The sequence below is a fragment of the Scyliorhinus torazame genome, chromosome 1 (assembly GCF_047496885.1).
Source record: "Scyliorhinus torazame isolate Kashiwa2021f chromosome 1, sScyTor2.1, whole genome shotgun sequence".
Lineage (NCBI taxonomy): Eukaryota > Metazoa > Chordata > Chondrichthyes > Carcharhiniformes > Scyliorhinidae > Scyliorhinus > Scyliorhinus torazame.
In genome coordinates, this window is record NC_092707.1 from 108,534,599 (window position 1) to 108,560,147 (window position 25,549).

At 49.6% G+C, this 25,549-nt stretch overlaps 1 protein-coding gene across 1 annotated transcript in view; it reads right to left on the bottom strand.

The window, feature by feature from the left end:
* upb1 (ureidopropionase, beta) overlaps positions 1-25,549 on the bottom strand; it is a 286,897-nt gene that overhangs the window by 256,224 nt on the left and 5,124 nt on the right. Inside the window, exon 2 of the mRNA XM_072499643.1 lies at positions 7,056-7,227. Within this exon, the coding sequence (XP_072355744.1) occupies positions 7,056-7,227 (172 nt within the window). The remainder of the gene's footprint in view (positions 1-7,055; positions 7,228-25,549) is intronic.

The following is a 25,549-nucleotide window of genomic DNA, read 5'->3' on the forward strand; positions in this document are numbered from 1 at the left end:
AAAGTGGCAACGCAGGTGGAGAAGGTAGTCAAGAAGGCATATCTTGCCTTCATCATTCGGGGTATTGAGTATAAAAATTGGCAAGTCAATGTGCAGCTGCATAAAGTCCTAGTTAGGCTACACTTGGAATGTAGTGTTCAATTCTGTTTGCCACACTACCAGAAGGATGTGGAGGATTTGGGGAAGGTACAGAAGAGGTTTACCAGGATGTTGCCTGCTATGCATTAGCTATGAGGAAAGGTTGGATGAACTCAGTTTGTTCTCACTGGAACGAGGTGGAGGGCGACCTGATAGAAGTCTACAAAATTATGAGGGGCATGGACAGGATGGATAGTCAGAAGCTTTTTCCCAGGGTGAAAGAGTCAATTACTAGAGGGCATAGGTTCATGGTGCAAGGGACAAAGTTTAGAGGAGATATGCAAGGGAACTTTTTTTTTTTTTATACACAGAGGGTAGTGGGTGCCTGGAACTCACTGCCGGAGGAGGTGGTGGAAGCAGGGACAATAGTGAGTTTAAGGGCGTCTTGACAAATACATGAATTGGATGGGAATAGAGGGATACATACCATGGAAGTGTAGAAGGTTTTAGGTTAAGATGGGCAGCATGGTCGGCGCAGATTTGGAGAGCCGAAGGGCCTGTTCCTATGCTGTACTTTTCTTTAGTTCTTTGTTCCTTTCTCCCTCATCTGCTTATAGAGTCTCCCCTTAAATACCCTTCATTTTTGAACAAGTATTTTGTATCCATTTTTGCAATAGAAGATATTAAAATCCTCCCAATAACAGTATAAAATCAAGAGGCAAAGGAGAGAGAGGAACTTAAAATAATGATCAATAATAATAATGATCTTTATTATTGTCACAAGAGAACCCAGAGGAAACCCACGTAGGGAGAATGTGCAGACTCCGCACAGACAGTGACCCAAGCCAGGAATCAAACCTAGGACCCTGGTGCTGTGATACCGTGCTGCCCGCCAATAGAGTCCAAGTACGAAGAAAACTAATGGGACTAAAGGCTGACAAGGTCCATGAATCCATGAGCCTGATTGCCTGCATCCTAGTGTCGTCAAAGAAGTGGGATGGGGGTGGTGGTGAATAACGGAACAGGTTAAAGGACTGAATGGCCTACTTTGGCTCCTATTTTTTAAAGTTATGTATATAAGTGGTTGCAGCGATGTGGATGCACCAGGTGTCATCATCCAAAATTCCCAGGATTCTGGACAGTCCAATCGGATTAGAAAATCACAAATGTAACACCTCTATTCAAGAAAGGCGGGAGGCAGAAAACAGGAAGCAATAGGCTAGTTAGTCTGTCTTGGGAAAATGCTAGGTTCCTTTATTAAAGAGATAGTAGCAGAACATTTAGAAAATCAAAATACAATCAGGCAGAGTCAACATGGTTTGGTGAAATGGAATTGTGTTTGACAGATTTATTAGTGTTCTTTGAGGATGTAACAAGGAGGGTGGATAAAGGGGAACCAGGGGCTGGTTTAGTACAGGGCTAAATCGCTGGCTGTGAAAGCAGACCAAGGCAGGCCAGCAGCACGGTTTAATTCCCATACCAGCCTCCCCGAACAGGCGCTGGAATGTGGCGACTTGCGGCTTTTCACAGTAACTTCATTTGAAGCCTACTTGTGACAATAAGCGATTTTCATTTCATTTCATTTCAGTAGATGTAGTGTACTTGGATTTCCAAAAGATGATTGATAAGGTGTCACATAAAATGTTACTGCACAAGATAAGGGATCATGATGTTGGGTGTGGTAGGTTAGTACGAGTAGGAACATAGGAATTGGATTAAGCCATTCAGCCCATTGAGTCTGCTCTGCCAGTTTTGACAAAAAGTCATTGGACTCGAAACGTTAGCGCTTTTCTCTCACTACAGATGCTGCCAGACCTGCTGAGATTTTCCAGCATTTTCTTTTTCGTTTCAGATTCCAGCATCCGCAGTAATTTGCTTTTATCCAGTCTGCTCTGCCATTCAATTTGATCATGACTGACCATCCACATCAATGCTTTTTCCCCCCACGCTATCCCCACATCCCTTTACGTCATTGCCAACCTCTACTTTAACAATCAACTACTGAGCTTCCACAGCATCGAAACAAACCTGTTGGGACTTTAACCTGGTGTTGTAAGACTTTTTACCGTGTTCATTTCAAAGGGAATGGAGTATAAAAATAGGAGTCTTGCTAAAATGACACAAGGCAAGTAAGACCACACCTGTAATGCTGTGAACAGTTTGGTCCCCTTATCTAAGGAACTATATACTGCCATTGGAGGCAGTCTAGAGAAGGTTCATGCGGTTGATCCCGGGTATGGAGGGTTTTCTTGTGAAGAGAGGTTGTGTAGGTTGGCCCTGTATCCATTGGCATTTAGAAGAATGTGAGGTGACCTAGCTGAGACATATAGGGCGGTATTCTCCCCCACCACGCCGGTGCGCCGCGCGAATCACACCACGCCGCTCCGACACCCGCAAGCAATTTTCACCCCCCCCCCCCCCGAAACCAGCGGCGCGAGAATTGCGTCGGGCCGCTTGGAGAATCGCTGCAAACGCCGAGCGGTGATTCTCCGGCCAGGATGGGCCGAGTGGCCGGTGAAAAAAATGATAGCCCCGCCGGTGTCATTCACCCCTGGTCGCTGCCGGCGGGAACTGTGCGGGAACGCTGGGGGGTGGCCTGTGGGGGGGGGGGGCTCCTTCAGAGGGGGGCCTCCGATGGGGTCTGGCCCGCGATCGGGGCCCACCGATTGGCAGGCCGGCTTCTTCCCCCACCGGACCTAGAACCCCGGTGAGGGGCCGGTGCGCGTAAGAAGTTTCCCGCGCATGCGCAGGATGGCGCGGCTCAACTGCACATGCGCAGGAATCAGCTGCCCCAACTGCGCATGCGCGGGTTGGCGCGGTGTCCATTTGGCGCCGCGTAAGGAGGCTGGAGCGGCGTGAACTGCTCCAGCGCCCTGCTGGCCCCCTGTGGGGGCCAGAATAGGTAGTGCCCGGGCCCTGTTCGCGCCGACATGAAACGCGACGGCGTTCACGACGGCGCGGGCACTTAGTCCCGGGAGCGGAGAATCCCGCCCATAGAATTCTCAGGGGGCTTGACAGGTTAGATGCTGAGAGATTGTTTCCTCTTGTGGGAGAGTCTACGACCAGAGTCACCCATTTAAGGCAGAGATGAGAAGGAATTTCTTCTCTCAGAGGGTACTGAATCTGTGGAATTCTTTACTGCAGGGGCTGTGTCTGTTCCGCTCTGAGATAGACATAATTTTAAATCAGCAAAGGAATCAAAGGTTATAGGGATAAGGCGGGAAAGTGGAGTTGAGGATTATCATTTCAGATCACAATCTCCTTGAATGACGGAGCAGACTCAGTGGGCCTTCTTCTGCTCCTACATCTTATAGTTCAGAAGAATTAGAGGTGCATTTACTGAAACAGACAAGGTTGTGAGGGAACTTTACATGCTGAGAGGATGTTTCCCCTCAAGGGAAGAATCTAGAACAAGGGGGCAATTTCAGAATAAGTGTTTCCCGTTTAAGACAGAGATGAGGAAGAATTCTCACTCTCAGTAGATCATTAGTCTTTGGAATTCTCTTCCCCAAGGGACAATGGGGGTCGTGTCACTGAATACATTCAAGAGTGAGCTGGACAGATTTGTGATCTACAAGGGCATCAAGAGTTCTGGATCAGAGGCATGAAAGTAGAGTTAAGGCCACAGTCAGGTCAGGCATGATCTTATTGAATAGAGGAGCAGGCTCGAGTGGCCATATGGCCTCCTACTGCTTCTATTTCTTACATTCTTATCTGGTAATATTCACCTCAAGCAACCCCTGCGGTAGCAAGGTCCAAATTCCCACCACTCTCTGGATAAAGCAGTTTCTTCTGAATTCCCAATTGGATTTCTTATATTGATGGCCTTGCTTGGTGCTCTTCCCCACAAGAGGAAACACTCCTTCTGTTCACTCCATCAAAGCTGTTTCAACTCATGTCCTAATCCTGTTCCCACAGTTTAAAACATTCACAGAATCGTTACACTGTTGAAGGAGGCCATTTGGCCCATCATATCTGCAGCAGCTCTCAGATTAAGCAATTCACTTTTGTGCCATTCTCCCGCCTTCTCCCCGCAATCCCTACACATTCTTCCTTTTCAGATAACAATCCAATTCCCTGTTGAAAGCCTTGATTGAACCTGCCTTCAACCGCAATCTCAGGGCATTCCAGACCGTAACCACTCGCTGTGCGAAAAAGTTCTCTCTCAGACTGCTTTGGCTTTTTTTGGCAATTACTTTAAATCTGTTCCCTCTCGTTCTGGCACCTGCGTGGGATCAGCATCTCCCTATCTACTCAGTCCAGACCCCTCGTGATCTTAAACACTGCTATCAAATCTTCTCTTTTAAGATGCTCAATTGAACCTGTCCCGATATCTCCACCTCGATCGTCTTAACATTCCTTATCAAATACCCTGGACCATTTAATTGCATTAAATAGAATTATAGAAATGCAAATTATTAATTCATGGTGCAGTTCACCTCATCATCCCAGAATAGTGTCCACATTCACTATCATCAATTATCCTCCTGTCTACATTGTGTATGCCATCAAAGAAAGTTGTCTTTAAAACCTGACTATAAAGAACAGCCATCCTGTCATAGAATTATCATAGAATTTGCAGTGCAGAAGGAGGCCATTCGGCCCATCGAGTCTGCACCGGCTCTTGGAAAGAGCACCCTACCCAAGGTCAACACCTCCACCCTATCCCCATAACCCAGTAACCCCACCCAACACTAAGGGCAATTTTGGACACCAAGGGCAATTTATCATGGTCAATCCACCTAACCTGCACAACTTTGGACTGTGGGAGGAAACCGGAGCACCCGGAGGAAACCCACGCACACACGGGGAGGATGTGCAGATTCCGCACAGACAGTGACCCAAGCCGGAATCGAACCTGGGACCCTGGAGCTGTGAAGCAATTGTGCTATCCACAATGCTACCGTGCTGCCCTCAGTACATGCTGCCTGTCAGTACATATGATCTAATAATCCAACCTTCCGCTTCTGCTGATGTTTAGCAACTGTTTAAATTTAATTCCTGTAATTTATTGTCTCTCTGGAGCCACTAGATGGATCACTGACTGCCAGACAACTGCTGCGCCTGCATCTTCTTAAACCCCAAGCACTACTGTTAGAACTGGGAAAAAATAATTTCCCAGCTGTTAAGTTATTAATTATTTAGCATGTTTATCATTATCACACTCTATTTTTATCATACATTACAGGTCCACAGATCTTTAAAAATAGCACAGCAAGTTAAAAAAAAAAATCAAGGAGGACAGCAAGTTATTGCTATTTAGTGGGAGGATCAGAATGGAAAAGGATTGAAGCTAAACTTGTTTAGATCACACAGTCCTGGTCTCCGTGGGCAGAATTTTATGTCCTTCGCCTCACCTCTCCAACACTTTACGCTGGGACAGGCAAGACCTAGGTTGGCCCACCTGCCCTTGCCTCAGTTGTGGCCCTTAAGTGGCCAATTATTGACCATTTAAGGGCTGTTTCCTGCCCAGCCTCAATTTTCAGGCTAGCGAGAGGAGTTCAAGGGCAGAAGGAGGAAGCCAAAAATTCACTTTGTTCAGGCCTCGGTCAGGACAGGTGGGTGGGGACACATTTCCCCACGAGCGTGAAATGGCTGCCAGACGGCCAGTATGAGCGAGGACGTGTTTGTCACTGACTTCTCAGATGGCAGGAAGGGAAACGCTACCAAACAAAATATCCTGCCTCATGTTACCAAAAGAATATAGAGGCACTGGAGAGTGTGCAAAAAAGATTCAAGGATGATACCAGAACAGAGCGAGGTTATACCTAGCAGGAAAGAGTAAACAAGCTATAGTTCTTTTCTATAGAAAAGAGAAGGCCGAAGGGTGATTCAATAGAGGTCTTTAAAATGATGAAGAAATTTGATAAGTGTAAAGAGAAAATATTTCTGCTTTGGGAGTCCAAAACTAGGGGCCATAAATAGAACCATAGAATCTCTATATTGCCGCAGGAGGCCCATCGAGTCTGCACCGACCCCACCTAGTCCCACACCTTATCCCCATAACCCCACCTAACCTGCACATCTTTGGAGACTAAGGGGCAATTGATCATTGCCAATCCACCAAACCTGCACATCTTTGGACTGTGGGAGGAAACCGTTGCACCCGGAGAAAACCCACGCACACACGGGGAGAACATGCAAACTCCACAGTCACCCGAGGCCAAAATTGAACCAGGTCCCTGGCACTGTCAGGCAGCAGCGGTAACCACTGTGCCGCCCCTATGTAAGATAGTCACTAATAAGTCCAATCAAGGTCTCAGGAGAAACTTTTGATCTGTACAGTGGTTAGAATGTGGGGTCTGAGAAATGAAGGTAGGTGCAGGTGGAACTGGTAGCTTTGAACTCAAACCGAAACCAAAATAATAAAAGGTAAATGTGAGATGAGTTATCCTTTTAGCTTATCTGTAGTTGCCAGACACCGTTGAAGAGGAGGTACCAATCTGGACATTAATTTGTGAACACAGGGAGTTAATTTGAGATCACAGGAAGTGAGTGAGATTAAAATAGATAACTGCATTTCACAGGAAGCTAGGTAAATACACAAGGAAGAATGGAATAGATGGATTTGCTGATAGGCTGGGAGAAGTATTAAGCACCAATCAGACTTGCCAATAGCTCACTATTCCCTGCAGCGGACAGGACTGGGACTGTATCCAGTTCCCAGAATAGAGATCCATGGAGTGGAGGAACGTTTCGGGAGCCCAGGGCGACGATGGCAGGGGAAGCTGGGGAGAAAAGGCTGCAGAGAAGCTGGGCCGAGGGATTAGTGATGAAGTTCTCACACTCTCAGGAACAGGTCACCTTGTCCATTGAAAATTCAAGGGTCATTTACAGTACTCAGCATGGAGTTGGGCCCGTTTCCAGCCAGTGAGTTCTATGCAATTCTACATTCCTTACGATATGGGCTTGTGTTGTTTTGACCATTGCATTGGTCTAAATTTAAATATTGAAGTACACCCACACACTTTCCGTACCTGCTCAGCCACAGGGGAATCAGTAGGCAGGACTATCTTGTTCTGGATAAGTCCCACTCGGACAACTCGAGGCTGACGGAGCTGCTCATGAGAGGCCTCAAACCCGAAAGCCTTCAGCTGAAAATCCTTTTCCATGGATCCTTCCACTGCAGACTTCAGAACATCCAGCTTTCTGAAAAGAGAGCCAAGCCAACATTTATAATCAATGTCCGACAATCTGAAAACCTGGCTGTTTATTTTTATTCATATTACCGTATCAGTCCAAATTCTTCATTTCTGGAAGATAGATGCCGGGGGCAGGGCCTGAGACATTAAGGACAAGGTGGTAGCTTTGAACTCAAACTGAACCCAACATAACAAGGTAAATGTGAGAGGAGTTATTCTTTTAGTCTATCTGTAGTAGCCAGACACCGTTTAAGAGGAGATACCATTTGTGAACATTACTCCGAGATCGGAGGTCCTTTGGCCCTCAGTTTGCCTCTATATTTCTGCAGCTGCTGGTCGTCCATGTTACCCTTTGATACCTGTAAAAGCCAGTAAAAGCTTCTGTCTGCGCCAGTTTAGTTGTACTCTTCACTTCCTCAACCACCTGAGATACCGAGTAGCTTTTCTCTCACACTCACACAGCCCATTTTTAACCACCCATTGCTCAATATGACTGGACCACATCAGGCGCTTTCAAGACTCACTCCTCAGACAAAACTGGCACCACACCATGATCACCTTGCAAAGAATAGGGATACCCAGTTTGTTCCCTGCCCCTAAACTTCCCCTTAAACCCTTTCTTCCTTCACCCTCATCTTAAAAAAATAATACACAAGGATCTCATGAACATCTTTGTCATTAAGAGCCACATTGGTACGCTACCTCTGGTGGTTCCCAGTCCTCACAATTCCCTACCGTGTCAAACCTGTTCTCGCCCCAGCACCCACTTCAACACGTGTCACACCAGCACTCCCCTACACCCAACTCCTCCAGTTTCTGTTGTCTCCCCTGATTTCATAGAATTTACAATGCTGAAGAAGGCTATTTGGCCCATTGAGTCTGCACCAGCTCTTGGAAAGAGAACCCTACTCAAGCCCATGCTCCACCCTACCCCCGTAACCCCACTTAACCTTTTTGGACACGAAGGGCAATTTAGCATGGCCAATCCACCTAACCCGCACATCTTTGGACTGTGGGAAGAAACCGGAGCACCCGGAGGAAACTAACGCAAACACGGGGAGAACGTGCAGACTCCACACAAACAGTCACCCTAGGCCGGAATTGAACCTGGGACCCTGGAGCTGTGGAGCAACTGTGCTAACCACTGTGCTACCATGCTGCCCTGATGTTCATCTCGTCAATAAGACCTCTGGCTATGGATGTCTTGACCCTCAAAATTGTGAACAGTTTTGGTCCCCTTATCCAAGGAAAGATATAGCAGCATTGGAGGCAATCCGGAGGAAGTTCACTAGGTTGATCTCGGATATGGAGGGCTTTTCTCATGAGGAAAGGTTCAGTAGGTTGGGCCTGTACTCATTGGAGTTCAGAAGAATGGGAGCCAACCTTATTGAGACATATAGCAGGGAGCTTGACACGGTAGATGCCGAGATATTGTTTCTCCTTGTGGGAGATTGTAGGACCAGAGGGCATAATCTCAGAGTAAGAGGTTGCCTATTTAAAATAGAGATTAAGAGGAATTTCTTCTCTCAGAGGGTAGAGAATCTGTGGAATTCTTTACTGCAGAGAGCTGTAGAAGTTGGGTCGTTAAGTATGTTCAAGACTGAGAAGGGCAGATTTTTAATCAGTAAGGGAATCAAAGGTTATGGGGATGAGGTTGGAAAGTGGAGTTGAGGATTATATCAGATCAGCCATGATCTCACTGAATGCAGAGCAGACTCAATAGGAAAATAGCCTACTTCTGCTCCTACATCTAATGGTCTGACTGAACCGTTCATCAGCCAATTGTACAGGGCTTTGGTGAGGTCACATCTGGAGCACTGTGCGCAGTTTTAGTCTGCACATTTAAGAAAGGACACACTTACATTGGAGGAGGTACAGTGAAGGTTCACTAGATTGGTCCCTAGGATGAGGGAGTTGGCCTATTGTCATGTGGGAGTACCTTTAAGAAATGGGTGTTTACTACTGCAGTGATGTCAGAGAGTGGGTGGAGCTGGGCTGTGTCAGCTTTTTACTTTCGTTTTTCAGCAGGCTGCAGGGTGTGTTTTAGTTTAGTTTTCAGTGTGGGAGCTGAAGCCAGACAGAGCAGCTGTACGGTTGATCTCTGCCATGAAAAGACTACCTCGTGATCATTTGGTGAATTCAGAATTATAAATGTTTTCAGTAGTGACTTTAACCTGATGTGCTTCTGTTAAAGGTTTTGTTTTTTAGGTCGTATGGATGTTAAAAAGGAAAGCTTAAAGGTTTACTTAGTGTTGTATTCTTTGGGGGTTGTATTTGAATTAATGGTTGCTAAGATGTTCACTGTATGTTTTAAAAAGGTCAACTTGAGTTCATAGAATAAACATTCTTTTGCTTTAAAAAATACTTTTCCATTTCTGCTGTACCACACCTGTAGAGTGGGCCGTGTGCTCCCCATACCACAATCTATTAAAAGTTGTGGGTCAGGTGAACTCCATGATACACTTTGGGGTTCTCTTAACCCTGGCCCATAACACTATGATGAGAGGCTGAGTAAATTGGGTCTATTTTCTCTGGGGTTTTTAAGAATGAGGCGCGCTCCCATTAACACCCAGAAGATTCTGAAACGGTTTGATAAGGTGGACACGGAGAGACCAGTAATCTCTACTAGTTGAGGAATCTAAAATCTGGTGTGTGGCACAGTCTGCGGATAAGGGGCGATCATTTAGGTTGAGATGAGGAGAAATTACTTTGCTCAATAGGTTGTGGATCTTTGGAATTCCCCACCTCAGAGGGGTATGGATGCTCTATCATTGAATATATTTAAGGCTGGGGATAGATAGATTTTTGGTCTCTCAGGGAATTAAAGATATGCGGAATGGGCGGGAAAATGGAGTTGAAACCCAAGATCAGCCAAGGTGGTAGAGAATGGCAGAGCAGGCTCAATAGGTTGAGTGATGTACTCCTCGTCCTCGTGTTCAACCTCCCTCCTTGGTATCCTTGCTTGCTGTGATTATAAATGCTTCCTATTTATCAAGGATTGTTCAACTCCCTCTCTTTCAAAGCCACCATAAGGAACCCATTCTTCATGAAAAAAAAACCCTGTTTTAACCACTCATCCTTGCAAGCTCCCACCCCATCTCCAAACTTCTTATCCTCTCCAAGATTGTTAAAACGTATTCTCACCTCCCAATCCTGTAGGGTTGTTTTGGGATGGGGGGCTTAAACTGACAAACGTTAAGGGAAGCACTGGAGTGAGGTGTTAAAATGTTAAAAGTCGGAATCCTGCCTCATACTCCATATTTTGACAGAGGCTGGAGAGGGTGCAGGCCATCGACAAGAGTCCCAATACGTGGGTTGACATTTGAAATATCTGAGTTTGTGTAATTGTCATTTTCAATTTAACCCGGATAGCGAGGGGTTTCGGACCTTGGGAAAGTTGTCTGATAAAGGGAGGCAGAGATCGCTGAATGGCTGAGGAAAAGTACGTTCCCATTTACTAGGTCCAGCATTCCAACCACCCAACATTATGATCAATCTTTCCCCCACTACTCCCCCAAGCATGGCCTCTCAAACCATCAACCCCCCCATTCTCCTCAATGTTGACAGATTCTGGATTCCTCCTCCTCCTGCTGCTCCTCTCCAGTCCCCTGTTGCAGCCTAGTGCAGCAGGCCCATCCGCCAGACAGCCCTGCAATCTCTCAATCTGATTCTGTGTAGCCGGGAAACAGAAGATTAATTGATAATGGAGTCCATCCATTCACTTTCGAGATTTGTGGGGAAACCTTGGACTTGATTCTCCACACCCCGACACCAAAATAGTGTTCGGCGATGGGGCGGAGAATCCGTTTTGGCGCCAAAATCAGGAGCGGCACCGGTTTTTTTAATTCTCCGCCCCCTGAAAATTCTCCCCCCCCGCGATGCTCAGTCCTCGACCGGCCGGGTTCATGACAGCGTGTTGACACCATTCGTGAACTCGGCGTGGCGGCTGTGGACTCAGTCCAGGGCAGCTACAGTCGGGAGAGGGCCGATCCGCGGGCAGGGGGTGCTTCATTCGGGGCTGGGGGCACTGTGAGCGGGCGGTCCGTGGCGTGCGAGCGGCTAAAGGGGGGCACTACTTTGGCGGTCCAGGTCTGCGGGCTGAGTCCGCCATGGAGCACGCTGGGGCCGCTGCCATGCGCATGCGCATGCGCGGCCTCGGAACCAGAGGTGCTGGGGGCCGTATCGGCAGCTAGAGCTGCAAGCTCTACGCTGCCTCCCTGCTAGCCCCCAGCAAAACGTGGAAATCGGTGGCTGTTTTACGCCAGTTCTCCTGCCGTAAAACCACAAGCGATTTCACAACAGCGTGGGGACTTAGTCTCCAAAACGGAGAATCCAGACCCTTTTCTTTCAGGTTTCTCAGCCTCAAACCAACTCCCACCCCCATTCACTCCCTCCCTGCCTCGGACCCCCACATTTTCCAAAATATCTTGTTTCAATCTCTCCAATCAGGCTTCAGTCTCAGCACAGCTCTGAAACCATTCCAATAAAGCTCAAAAATGGCATTCTGTGCAACTGCGTTCTATCTGCTTGACCTCTCTGTAGCCTTTGACATGGCTGATCAGACCAGCTGTCTCCAATGGGATTCTCCTCATTTGGTTTAACTCTGATCTATCCAATCATAGTCAGCATATCTCCAGGGATGTCTTGTCTTCCTGTGCCCTCTGGAGGTCCGAAGAAGCTATCCTTGACATTCTCCTTCATCTTTATACTACCTCCTCGGCAACATCAGCGACATAAAATGTACCCTCATCACCCACCCCCTTCCACCTCTCAAACTCTTCACTGTCTTGAGGCTTCACGCTGCCTGACCAACACCAGATCAAAGCCACTATCTTCAGTCCCACACAACACAACAAACAACTTGTGTTATATAAAGCATTTTTAAGATAATAAAACAGTCCATGGTGCTTTCACAAGAGTTATAAAGCAACACTGAGTCACATAAGACATAGGAGCAGAATTAGGCCACTCGGCCCATCGAGTCTGCTCCGCCATTCAATCATGGCTGATATTTTTCTCATCCCCATTCTCCTGCCTTTTGCAGATAGGCAAAAGCTTGACCAAAGAGGTAGATATTAGGGAGCAGTTTAAAAGGAAGAAAGCGAGGTAGGGAGGGAATTCCAGAGAATGGGACCAAGAAAGCTGAAGGAACTGCCACCAATGGTGTGCAGAGATCTTGGAAGCTTGCGGAGCTGGGGTTTGAAGAGATAGGGAGAAGCAAGATCATGGAGGGATTTGAAAACAAGGATGAGAATTTTGAGTTGTTACTTTACCAGGAGCCAATGTAGTTCTGTGAGCACAGGATGTAATTGAAGAACAGGAGTCACTGCGAGTTAGGATTTGGGCAGCAGAGTTCTGGATGTTCTCAGTTTTATGGAGATTCTTCTTCAAATGCAGACAAGCCAGGAATAGTTGAGACTAGAATCATAGAGCGCAAGTGAGCGGCCACACTGCATCTGAAAAGCAGCTCGCTGCGGTGCAACGAGGCCAATAGAGGCTGGGAGGCCCGCTCCACGGAGCTACCCGTCACGACACACCTCGTGACATCTTAAGACGATCTTGCGAGATGTTGTGATGTAAATCCCACCCATTGTGGCGGGATCACGTTTTGGCAAATCTGCATATTAAAGTGAGACAGCTGGTTCCACTTTAATATGCAATTTCCCAAGGTATCTGAGACGTTGGGATCTATCCCCTTCGCCTCAGAGATCTTGGGCGAGTGCCGTTCAGTACTGGTCTCCACGAACGGGAACCACATGGAACTACACTCATGTGGGTGGGTGGCATCCTGGCACTGCCACCTGGTGCCTGCCTGGCACTGCCAAGGTGCCCAGATGGCACTGCCAGGGTGCCAGGCTGGCATTTCTTTGCACAGTGGGCATAAGACATAGGAGCAGAATTAGGCTACTTGGCCCATTGGGTCTACTCCGCCATTCAACCATGGCTGATAGTTTTCTCAATCCCATTCCCCTGCTTTTTCCCCATAACCCCTGATCCCCTTATTAATCAAGAACTGGTGATCCGGCCTGGGTGCTCTACACGGGTGTTCGGAGAGATGCAGGGGGAGGCAGGGACCCTCCTACACAGTGCGTTGGGGATGGGTGAGGGGGATTCAGAGATGAGATCGCCTTTTATAAATGGTATCCCGATCTCTCGCTACACTGATGAGTTCCGGTGAGCTGAGCTCCTCGGTGCTGAAACGGGACTATGTGCAGCCTCAGCTGCGCGGTCCCCGCCGAGGCCCCCTATCGAACTAGAGCGCCGGGAAACCTGCACCTAAACCCGCTCGCTTTGGGACTCTGTTCCCATTTAGTTAAACTGTGCCCATAGAGGCAGCAAAGGCCTGGATGTGGAGTCAGGCAATGTCACAGAGATGAAAATAGAGGTAGCATGGCTGTGATGTGGGAAGCTTGACATGTGGTCAAGTACAGTTTAGCCTGTTGTCGGGGAGGCTAATGAAGCCAGTAGTTAGGTAATAGTTTGTAGTAAGGACCAAGGCTAATGGCTTTGCAATTTCCAAACTCCATCCCCTTCTCACTCGTGTCTCAGGTCAAACCAGGAAACTTTTACTCAACCATTTCAGTGCTCTCCTGGCTCGGCCTCCCAGACCCGTTTTCATAGCCAGGCCTCTGCTGCATGTATTGTGTTCTGGTCCACAATTATACCAAGCCATGTTCCTTTAATGGTATTCACTGACCTGCTCCAGTTCCCAAAGCCTCAAATTTAAAACTGATCATGATCTTGCCTCTCCTTCAGCCTTATAGCCATCAATTCCTCCAACTCTGGCCTTTAATTCAACAGCCCACCCACACAGGGGATGGTGGATGGGTGGTGTGGGCAGGGCCAGAAGGGGGTGCAGACAATGGCAAACACTGGAGGAAGATCGGGCTCTACGTTGTAAACTGTTTCTTGTTGTCCAGCCTGAGCCGCCAGAACTGGTGGCCTGAAAGGCCAACTGAAACAAAGCCAGATCGGTTAGGCCAAGTTCCGTTATATTAAAATCTGCACTGTCAGTATCAGGTCAGTTTTGCTCAGTCACGGGTGCGGCTTACAATCTTCAGGCAGCTTCATGATTCCAATTTCTATTTTGCTAGCATGGTGGCACAGTGCCTCACAGCCCCAGGGATTCAATTCCGGCCTTGGGTGACCATCTGTGTGGAGTCTGCACATTCTCTCCGTGTCTGCGTGGATTTCCTCCGGGTGCTCCGGTTTCCTCCCACAGTCCAAAGATGTGCAGGTTAGGTGGATTGGCCATACTAAATTGTCCCTCTGTGTCCAAAGATGTGCAGATTTGCGGAAGTTGCGAGGATAGGATGGGGGAGTGGGCCCCGGGAGGGTGTTCTTTCAGAGGGTCATGCGGACTCAATGGGCCGAATGGCCTCCACCTGCACTGTAGGGATTCTATGATTTTAAAATGCCACCAGAAAACCACAAAGCTGCCTTAAGGGGCGAAGCAACAGCAACAACTGAAAGGGTTCCTGCTTGAAGAACGGTCAAGTCAAATTCCTGTAATCTTACAATTAACTGGATGCTATGTGGGGAGGGGGGGTTGGAGGGAGGTTGGGTGTTGGAGGAGGAATGGGGTGGGAGGGGTAGGTTGGAGTGGGTGTTGGGGTAGGTTAGAGGAGGTTTGGAGGAGGAGGATAGATGAGGGGGCAGGGTTGTTGGCCGGGGGGGGGGGGGGGGGGGTGGTGAAGGTTAGCTGCAGAGTTACATTGTTTTGTAAATATAGTGATTTCTTTGCAACCACTTTCCTAACATCAGTTGATTTCTCTGTGATTAATTAACCGGTGAGAATCAGCATTGGGTCTCCAATTCCACCATTGCTACAGTCACTCTGCCTACTGCATGCAGGTGTAATGATAGAAAGACACATCCTACATTTATACAGAACCTGTCACAATGTCCCAAATTGCTTTACAGCCAATTAAATACTTTTGAATCGTCGTCACCGGTATAATGTGGGAAATGTTATCAAACGTGTTAGAAGGTTCGAGGGGCTGAACGGCCTACTCCTGTTCCTAATACATGTCTGCATGTCATTTTGGGATGGATGGGATAAACTGTGCTAGATGGCCTTTGTCATCCATAATTATCTTGTGAAGAGAGTGAAGTTCAATTTATTTTGTTGTGAATGAAAGTTTACTGAGTGGGCTTTGTGGAGTGAGATTGCCAGGATTGGAGTCTGTAATGAGCTCATGGTGAATCAGTAGCCTGTTCTACACTGCACACCATTCTCAGTCTTTTTTTTTATTAAATATTTTATTGAAAATTTTTGGTCAACCAACACAGTACATTGTGCATCCTTTACACAATATTATAACAACACAAATAACAATGACCTATTTTATAAACAAAAAATGAATAAATAATAAATAACAAAAATAAAAACTAGCCCTAATTGGCAACTGCCTTGTCACAAGTAACACTCTCCAAAAATATAATTTAACAGTCCAATATATAATTATCTGTAGCAACGACCTATACATACTATACAGTATATATTAACAACCCTGAGAGTCCTTCTGGTTCCTCCTCCTCCTCCTCCTCCTCTCTCCCCCTCCCGATCCTGGGCTGCTGCTGCTGCCTTCTTTTTCCCATTCCGTCTATCTTTCTGCGAGGTATTCGACGAACGGTTGCCACCGCCTGGTGAACCCTTGAGCCGACCCCCTTAGGACGAACTTAATCCGCTCTAGCTTTATAAACCTCGCCATGTCATTTATCCAGGTCTCCACCCCCGGGGGCTTGGCTTCTTTCCACATTAGCAATATCCTGCGCCGGGCTACTAGGGACGCAAAGGCCAAAACATCGGCCTCTCTCGCCTCCTGCACTCCCGGCTCTTGTGCAACCCCAAATATAGCCAACCCCCAGCTTGGTTCGACCCGGACTCCTACTACTTTTGAAAGCATCTTTGTCACCCCCATCCAAAACCCCTGTAGTGCCGGGCATGACCAAAACATATGGGTATGATTCGCTGGGCTTCTCGAGCACCTCGCACACCTATCCTCCACCCCAAAAAGTTTACTGAGCCGTGCTCCAGTCATATGTGCCCTGTGTAATACCTGAAACTGAATCAGGCTTAGCCTGGCACACGAGGACGACGAGTTTACCCTGCTTAGGGCATCTGCCCACAGCCCCTCCTCGATCTCCTCCCCCAGCTCTTCTTCCCATTTCCCTTTTAGTTCATCTACCATAGTCTCCCCTTCGTCCCTCATTTCCCTATATATATCTGACACCTTACCATCCCCCACCCATGTCTTTGAGATCACTCTGTCCTGCACCTCTCGTGTCGGGAGCTGCGGGAATTCCCTCACCTGTTGCCTCGCAAAAGCCCTCAGTTGCATATACCTGAATGCATTCCCATGGGGCAACCCATATTTCTCGGTCAGCGCTCCCAGACTCGCGAACTTCCCATCCACAAACAGATCTTTCAGTTGCGTTATTCCTGCTCTTTGCCACATTCCATATCCCCCATCTATTCCCCCCGGGGCAAACCTATGGTTGTTTCTTATCGGGGACCCCCCCCAAGGCTCCAGTCTTTCCCCTATGCCGTCTCCACTGTCCCCAAATCTTCAGTGTAGCCACCACCGCCGGGCTTGTGGTGTAGTTCCTCGGTGAGAACGGCAATGGGGCTGTCACCATAGCCTGTAGGCTAGTCCCCCTACAGGACGCCCTCTCTAATCTCTTCCACGCCGCTCCCTCCTCCTCTCCCATCCACTTACTCACCATTGAAATATTAGCGGCCCAATAATACTCACTTAGGCTCGGTAGTGCCAGCCCCCCCCTATCCCTGCTACGCTGTAAGAATCCCTTCCTCACTCTCGGGGTCTTCCCGGCCCACACAAAACCCATGATGCTCTTTTCAATCCTTTTAAAAAAAGCCTTCGTAATCACCACCGGGAGGCACTGAAACACAAAGAGGAATCTCGGGAGGACCACCATCTTAACTGCCTGCACCCTCCCTGCCATTGACAGGGATACCATATCCCATCTCTTGAAATCCTCCTCCATCTGTTCCACCAACCGCGTTAAATTTAACCTATGCAATGTGCCCCAATTCTTAGCTATCTGGATCCCCAGGTAACGAAAGTCCCTTGTTACCTTCCTCAACGGTAGGTCCTCTATTTCTCTATTCTGCTCCCCTGGATGCACCACAAACAACTCATTTTTCCCCATGTTCAATTTATACCCTGAAAAATCCCCAAACTCCCCAAGTATCCGCATTATTTCTGGCATCCCCTCCGCTGGGTCCGCCACGTATAGTAGCAAATCGTCCGCATACAAAGATACCCGGTGCTCTTCTCCTCCCCTAAGTACTCCCCTCCACTTCTTGGAACCCCTCAACGCTATCGCCAGGGGCTCAATCGCCAGTGCAAACAATAATGGGGACAGAGGGCATCCCTGCCTTGTCCCTCTATGGAGCCGAAAATATGCAGATCCCCGTCCATTCGTGACCACGCTCGCCACTGGGGCCCTATACAACAGCTGCACCCATCTAACATACCCCTCTCCAAAACCAAATCTCCTCAACACCTCCCACAAATAATCCCACTCCACTCTATCAAATGCTTTCTCGGCATCCATCGCCACTACTATCTCCGTTTCTCCCTCTGGTGGGGCCATCATCATTACCCCTAACAACCTCCGTATATTTGTGTTCAGCTGTCTCCCCTTCACAAACCCAGTTTGGTCCTCGTGGACCACCCCCGGGACACATTCCTCTATTCTCATTGCCATTACCTTGGCCAGGACCTTGGCATCTACATTTAGGAGGGAAATAGGTCTATAGGACCCGCATTGTAGCGGGTCCTTTTCCTTCTTTAAGAGAAGCGATATCGTTGCTTCAGACATAGTCGGGGGGCAGTTGTCCCCTTTCCTTTGCCTCATTAAAGGTCCTCGTCAGTACCGGGGCGAGCAAGTCCACATATTTTCTATAGAATTCGACTGGGAATCCATCCGGTCCCGGGGCCTTTCCCGCCTGCATGCTCCTAATTCCTTTCACCACTTCTTCTACCTCGATCTGTGCTCCCAGTCCCACCCTTTCCTGCTCTTCCACCTTGGGAAATTCCAGCCGATCCAAGAAGCCCATCATTCTCTCCCTCCCATCCGGGGGTTGAGCTTCATATAATTTTTTATAAAATGTCTTGAACACTCCATTCACTCTCTCCGCTCCCCGCTCCATCTCTCCTTCCTCATCCCTCACTCCCCCTATTTCCCTCGCTGCTCCCCTTTTCCTCAATTGGTGTGCCAGCAACCTGCTCGCCTTCTCCCCATATTCGTACTGTACACCCTGTGCCTTCCTCCATTGTGCCTCTGCAGTGCCTGTAGTCAGCAAGTCAAATTCTACATGTAGCCTTTGCCTTTCCCTGTACAGTCCCTCCTCCGGTGCTTCCGCATATTGTCTGTCCACCCTCAAAAGTTCTTGCAGCAACCGCTCCCGTTCCTTACTCTCCTGCTTCCCTTTATGTGCCCTTATTGATATCAGCTCCCCTCTAACCACCGCCTTCAACGCCTCCCAGACCACTCCCACCTGGACCTCCCCATTATCATTGAGTTCCAAGTACTTTTCAATGCACCCCCTCACCCTTAGACACACCCCCTCATCTGCCATTAGTCCCATGTCCATTCTCCAGGGTGGGCGCCCTCCTGTTTCCTCCCCTATCTCCAAGTCCACCCAGTGTGGAGCGTGATCCGAAATGGCTATAGCCGTATACTCCGTTCCCCTCACCTTCGGGATCAATGCCCTACCCAGCACAAAAAAGTCTATTCGCGAGTAGACTTTATGGACATAGGAGAAAAACGAGAACTCCTTACTCCTAGGTCTGCTAAATCTCCACGGGTCTACACCTCCCATCTGCTCCATAAAATCTTTAAGTACCTTGGCTGCTGCCGGCCTCCTTCCAGTCCTGGACTTCGACCTATCCAGCCCTGGTTCCAACACCGTATTAAAATCTCCCCCCATTATCAGCTTTCCCATCTCTAGGTCCGGAATGCGTCCTAGCATCCGCCTCATAAAATTGGCATCATCCCAGTTCGGGGCATATACGTTTACCAAAACCACCGTCTCCCCCTGTAGTTTGCCACTCACCATCACGTATCTGCCCCCGTTATCCGCCACTATAGTCTTTGCCTCGAACATTACCCGCTTCCCCACTAATATAGCCACCCCCCTGTTTTTCGCATCTAGCCCCGAATGGAACACCTGCCCCACCCATCCTTTGCGTAGCCTAACCTGGTCTATCAGTTTCAGGTGCGTTTCCTGTAACATAACCACATCTGCCTTAAGTTTCTTAAGGTGCGCGAGTACCCGTGCCCTCTTTATCGGCCCGTTCAGCCCGCTCACGTTCCACGTGATCAGCCGAGTTGGGGGGCTTCCTACCGCCCCCCCCCCCCTTGTCGATTAGCCACCATCTTTTTCCAGCTCCTCACCCGGTTCCCACGCAGCTGTATCTCCCCCAGGCGGTGTCCCCCCGCCCATCCTCTCCCATACCAGCTCCCCCCTCTCCCCAGCAGCAGCAACCCAGTAATTCCCCCCTCCCACCCGCCCCCGCTAGCGTAATTACTCCCCTATGTTGCTCCCAGAAGTCAGCAAACTCTGGCTGACCTCTGCTTCCCTCCGTGACCTCGGCTCGCACCGTGCGACGCCCCCTCCTTCCTGCTTCTCTATTCCCGCCATGATTATCATAGCGCGGGAACCAAGCCCGCGCTTCTCCCTTGGCCCCGCCCCCAATGGCCAACGCCCCATCTCCTCCACCTCCCCTCATCACCACCTGTGGGAGAGAGAAAAGTTACCGCATCGCAGGATTAGTACATAAAACCCCTCTTTGCCCCCCACATTCGCCCCACCACTTTGTTCGAACGTTCTTTTTAATAACCCGCTCATTCCAGTTTTTCTTCCACAATAAAAGTCCACGCTTCATCCGCCGTCTCAAAGTAGTGGTGCCTCTCTCGATATGTGACCCACAGTCTTGCCGGTTGCAGCATTCCAAATTTTATCTTCTTTTTATGAAGCACCGCCTTGGCCCGATTAAAGCTCGCCCTCCTTCTCGCCACCTCCGCACTCCAGTCTTGATAAACGCGGATCACCGCGTTCTCCCATTTACTACTCCGAGTTTTCTTCGCCCATCTAAGGACCATTTCTCTATCCTTAAAACGGAGGAATCTCACCACTATGGCTCTGGGAATTTCTCCTGCTCTCGGTCCTCGCGCCATCACTCGGTATGCTCCCTCCACCTCCAACGGACCTGCCGGGGCCTCCGCTCCCATTAACGAGTGCAGCATCGTGCTCACATATGCCCCGACGTCCGCTCCCTCCACACCTTCAGGAAGACCAAGAATCCTCAGGTTCCTCCTCCTTGCGTTGTTCTCCAGTGCCTCCAACCTTTCCACACATCGTTTCTGATGTGCCTCCTGCGTCTCCGTCTTCACCACCAGGCCCTGTATATCGTCCTCATTCTCGGCTGCCTTTGCCTTCACGACCCGAAGCTCCCGCTCCTGGGTCTTTTGTTCCTCCTTCAGCCCTTCGATCGCCTGTAGTATCGGGGCCAACAGCTCTTTCTTCATTTCCTTTTTGATCTCTTCCACACAGCATTTCAAGAACTCTTGTTGTTCAGGGCCCCATGTTAAACTGCCACCTTCCGACGCCATCTTGGTTTTTGCTTGCCTTCCTTGCCGCTGTTCTAAAGGATCCACTGCAATCTGGCCACTTCCCTCTCCTTTTTCCATCCGTATCCAGGGGGGGATTCCCTTCTGGTTTACCGCACAGTGTTTTTAGCCGTCAAAATTGCCGTTGGGGCTCCTATCAAGAGCCCAAAAGTCCGTTTCACAGGGAGCTGCCGAAATGTGCGACTCAGCTGGTCATCGCCGCACCCGGAAGTCACCATTCTCAGTCTTTTCCATTTACTTTAATCATGTCCTTTTGTCTATTTACCTGTTATCCCACCCTATCTTGCTGCTTTTAATGAGTTCTCGAGATACTGAAATATGGTGATAAAGTGGTGTTGCCTAGGAGATATTGAAAATATATTCCAGTGAGAAGCAGCAATCAGCAGAGTCTTCACACTTGTTGATCAGAAAGGACGGATACAATAGTGAACCATTCAGTCTTTGTCCTCTGGCTGAGGGCTCCAAAGTTCACTGACAGTGAAGACCATGCTGTTCAATAATTCCACTCTGTTGCTCAGGAGTCATTTACAAACAAAACAATAACATAAACATCAACATGGTAAACTAGACATTTCCCACCCAACCCCTTCTGTACATCCCTTAACCATATTGCACCTACCCGCCCCCCCTTCAGAATGCTGCTTCCATTGACATTTTAATTTCCCCGAGAAAGTTGACGAACGGCTGCCACCTCCGAGAGAACCCCAGCATTGTCCCCCTCAAGGCAAACATTATTTTCTCCAGCTTGAGAAACCCAGCCATGTCACTGACCCAAGTCTCCACACTCGGGGGCTTTGAGTCCCTCCACATTAAAAGGATCCGTCTCCAGGCTACCAGGGGAGGCAAAGGCCAAAACATTGGCCTCTTTCACTCCCTGAACTCCCGGGTCTTCCGACACGCCGAAGATCGCCATCTCTGGACTCGGCACCACCCGCGTACCTAGCACCTTGGACATTGCCTTGGCAAACCCCTGCCAGAATCCTCCACGCTTCGGGCATGCCCAAAACATATGGACATGGTTTGCTGGGCTTCCGCACACCTCGCACATCTATCTTCTACCCCAAAAAACTTGCTCATCCTCGCCGCCGTCATGTGTGCCCGGTGTACCACCTTAAACTGTATTAGACTGAGCCTGGCACATGATGATGAGGAATTAACCCTGTTTAGGGCGTCCGCCCACAGACCCGCCTCTAACTCCCCACCTAGCTTCTCCTCCCACTTGCCCTTCAGTTCCTCCACCATGGTCTCCTCCGCTTCCAACAACTCCTGATAGATATCTGGCACCTTCCCCTCTCCCACCCAGGTGCCGGAGACTACTCTGTCCTGTATCCCCCGTGGCGGGATCAGCAGGAAAGCCAACACCTGTTTCCTCAGAAAGTCCTGGACATGTAAATATCTGAAACCATTCCCCGGCGGCAGCTTGAACTTGTCCTCCAGTGCCTTCAGACTGGGAAAGCTCCTCTCTACCGTCCTGAGTGGCAGCTCCTTCAGTCTCCTCTCCTGCCCCCTTGCCTGGATCAAGAACAATTCACTTTTTCCCCCCGTGTTCAATTTGTACCCAGAGAACCTGCCAAATTCCCCCCCAAGATCTGCATAACCTCCCCCCATCCCTTCCACCGGGTCCGAGGTGTACAAGAGCAGATCATCCGCGTACAGCGATACCCGGTGCTCCACCCCCCCCCCCCCCCGAACCAGTCCCTGCCACTCCTTGATGCTCTCAGCGCCATGGCCAGCGGCTCTATAGCCAGAGCGAACAGCAACGGGGAGAAGTGGGCACCCCTGCCTCGTCCCTCGGGTGTAGCTTAAAGTACCCCGACCTCAGCCGGTTCGTGCACACACTCACTACCGGCGCCTGATAGAGCAATCGCACCCAGTCGATGAAGCCCTCCCCAAACCCAAACCTTCCCAGCGTCTCCCAAAGATACTCCCACTCCAGCCGATCAAAAGCCTTCTCCGCGTCCATCGCAACCACCACCTCCGCCTCCTCTCCTTCTGAGGGCATCATAATTACATTCAAAAGCCTCCGAACATTAGCATTGAGCTGTCTACCCGTAACTAATCTGGTTTGCTCCTTCCCTATCACCCCCGGGACACAGTCTTCTATCCTAGTGGCCAGAATCTTAGCCAGCAGCTTGGCATCTATGTTCGAAAGCGAGATTGGCCTATATGACCCACATTGCTCCGGATCCTTCTCTCGTTTAAGGATGAGCGAAATCGAAGCCTGCGACATCGTTTGGGGGGGGGGGGGGGGGGGGGGGGGGGGGGGGGGGGGGGGGGGGGAGGATTCCCCTCTCTTTAGCCTCATTAAAGGTCCTCATCAGCAGTGGGCACAAGACCTCTGAGAACTTCTTATAGAATTCTACCGGGTAACCCTCCAGCCCGGAGCCTTGCCCAACTGCATGCCCTCCAGTCCTTTAACAATTTCCTCTGCTTCAATCGAGGCCCCCAGCCCCTCGACCACGTCTTCCTCCACCTTCGGAAACCTCAACTGATCAAGGAACTGCCTCATCCCCTCGACACCAGGTGAGGGTTCCGACTCTCATAATTTGCTATAAAATTCTTTAAAAAACGCCGTTCACCTCCCCTGAGTCCAAGACCATGTTTCCCTCCCTATTCCTTACTCCCCCAATCTCCCTGGCCGCTTCTCTCTTCCTAATCTGGTGCACCAGCATCCTGCTCGCCTTTTCCCCATATTCGTAGACCGCCCCCCCTTGCCCTCCTCAACTGCTCCATTGCCCTCCCCATGGTCAACAACTCAAACTCTGCGTGTAGTTTCCGACACTCGCTCAGGAGCCCCGCATCCGGGGCCTCCACATATCTCTTATCCACTCGAAGTATCTCCTCCACTAATCTCGCCCTCTCTGCTCGTTCCACCTTTTCCCTATGGGACCGAATCAAAATTAGTTCCCCTCTTACAACTGCTTTCCGAGCCTCCCAAACCACCGCTGCTGATACCTCACCCGTATCATTTGTATCCAGGTAATTCTGAATGGACCTATTCACCCACCCGCAAACCGCTTCGTCCGCTAACAACCCCACATCCAGCCTCCACAACGGGCGCTGTCCTCCCTCCTCACTCAACCCTAAATCCACCCAATGCGGGGCATGATCAGAGACTACGATCGCCGAATAATCCGTCCCCGCCACCTTCGGAATTAGCGCCCTGCTTAGAACAAAAAAATCAATGCGGGAGTGAACTTTATGGACATGAGAAATAAACGAAAACTCCTTCGCCCTCGGCCGTTCGAATCTCCACGGGTATACCCGCCACCACCCCCCCCCCCCCCGCTCTATAAAGCCACTCAACTCCTTCGCCATGGCAGGCCTCCTTCCAGTCCTGGATTTTGACCGGCCCAGATCGGGATCAATGACCGTGTTAAATTCTCCCCCATGATCAAGCCATGAGACTCTAGGTCCGGGATCTTGCCTAACACCCGTCTCATAAATCCCACATCGTCCCAGTTCGGAGCATATATGTTTACAAGCACCACCCGTACACCCTCCAGCTTCCCACTCGCCATATATCTACCCCCCTTATCTGCCACAATTCCTCCAGCCTCAAACGCCACCTGCTTGCTGATAAATATTGCTACCCCCCTGGTCTTTGAGTCCAGCCCAGAGTGAAACACCTGACCAACCCACCCCTTTCTCAAATCTAGTCTGATCAATAATCTTTAGATGTGTCTGCCTTCAGCCCCTTTAAATGCGCGAAAACGCGAGCCCTTTGGCCCAGCCCATTCATACCCCTCACATACTGCAGCACGGTAGCATTGTGGATAGCACAATTGCTTCACAGCTCCAGGGTCCCAGGTTCGAATATGGCTTGGGTCACTGTCTGTGCGGAGTCTGCACATCCTCGCCGTGTGTGCGTGGGTTTCCTCCGGGTGCTCCGGTTTCTTCCCACAGTCCAAAGATGCGCAGGTTAGGTGGATTGGCCATGATAAATTGCCCAAAATTGCCCTTAGTGTTGGGTGGGGTTACTGGGTTATGGGGATAGGGTTGAGGTGTTGACCTTGGGTAGGGTGCTCTTTCCAAGAGCCGTTGCAGACTCGATGGGGCGAATGGCCTCCTTCTGCTCTGTAAATTCTATGATTCCACGTAATCAGCCTGGACGGGGGGCTGCCTCACCCCCGCCGACTAGCCATAACCTTTTTTTGGATAGCCCAGAGCCCGCGGCCCCCATTTCCCCAAGCTCCCCCACAAGCAGCAACCGCCCCCGACAATAGTTTCCTCCCCTGTCAGCGAAGCAGCCTCCCCCTCCCCCCCCCCAACAACAGCACCTGAAACTTAATCCCCCAGGTCAAGCACCATCTTAGCACATGCTCACCCCCCACCTCACTTCCAAGAGTCAACTGAACCATGCTGACCCCGACAGCCCCCGCCCGTGGTGCCAAACAGTCTGGCTCCCTATTGTTCGAACCCCTCTCCCGACATGCATAAACCATTCAACAACATCGCAGTCCCCAGTAAGTAAACAACCTTAAGTAAAACAAATTTACATAAACCAATGAAGAAACAACCGCTTGGAACCAAACCCAACCTCCCACAGAATTGGGGCCCCCCCTCTCCCCTCAATCTCTGCAAAAACAAAAGCGCCCTCAAACCACCACCCAAGCCCAATACTTAACCCAGAACCACATACAGTCTTATTTGAACCGATACAA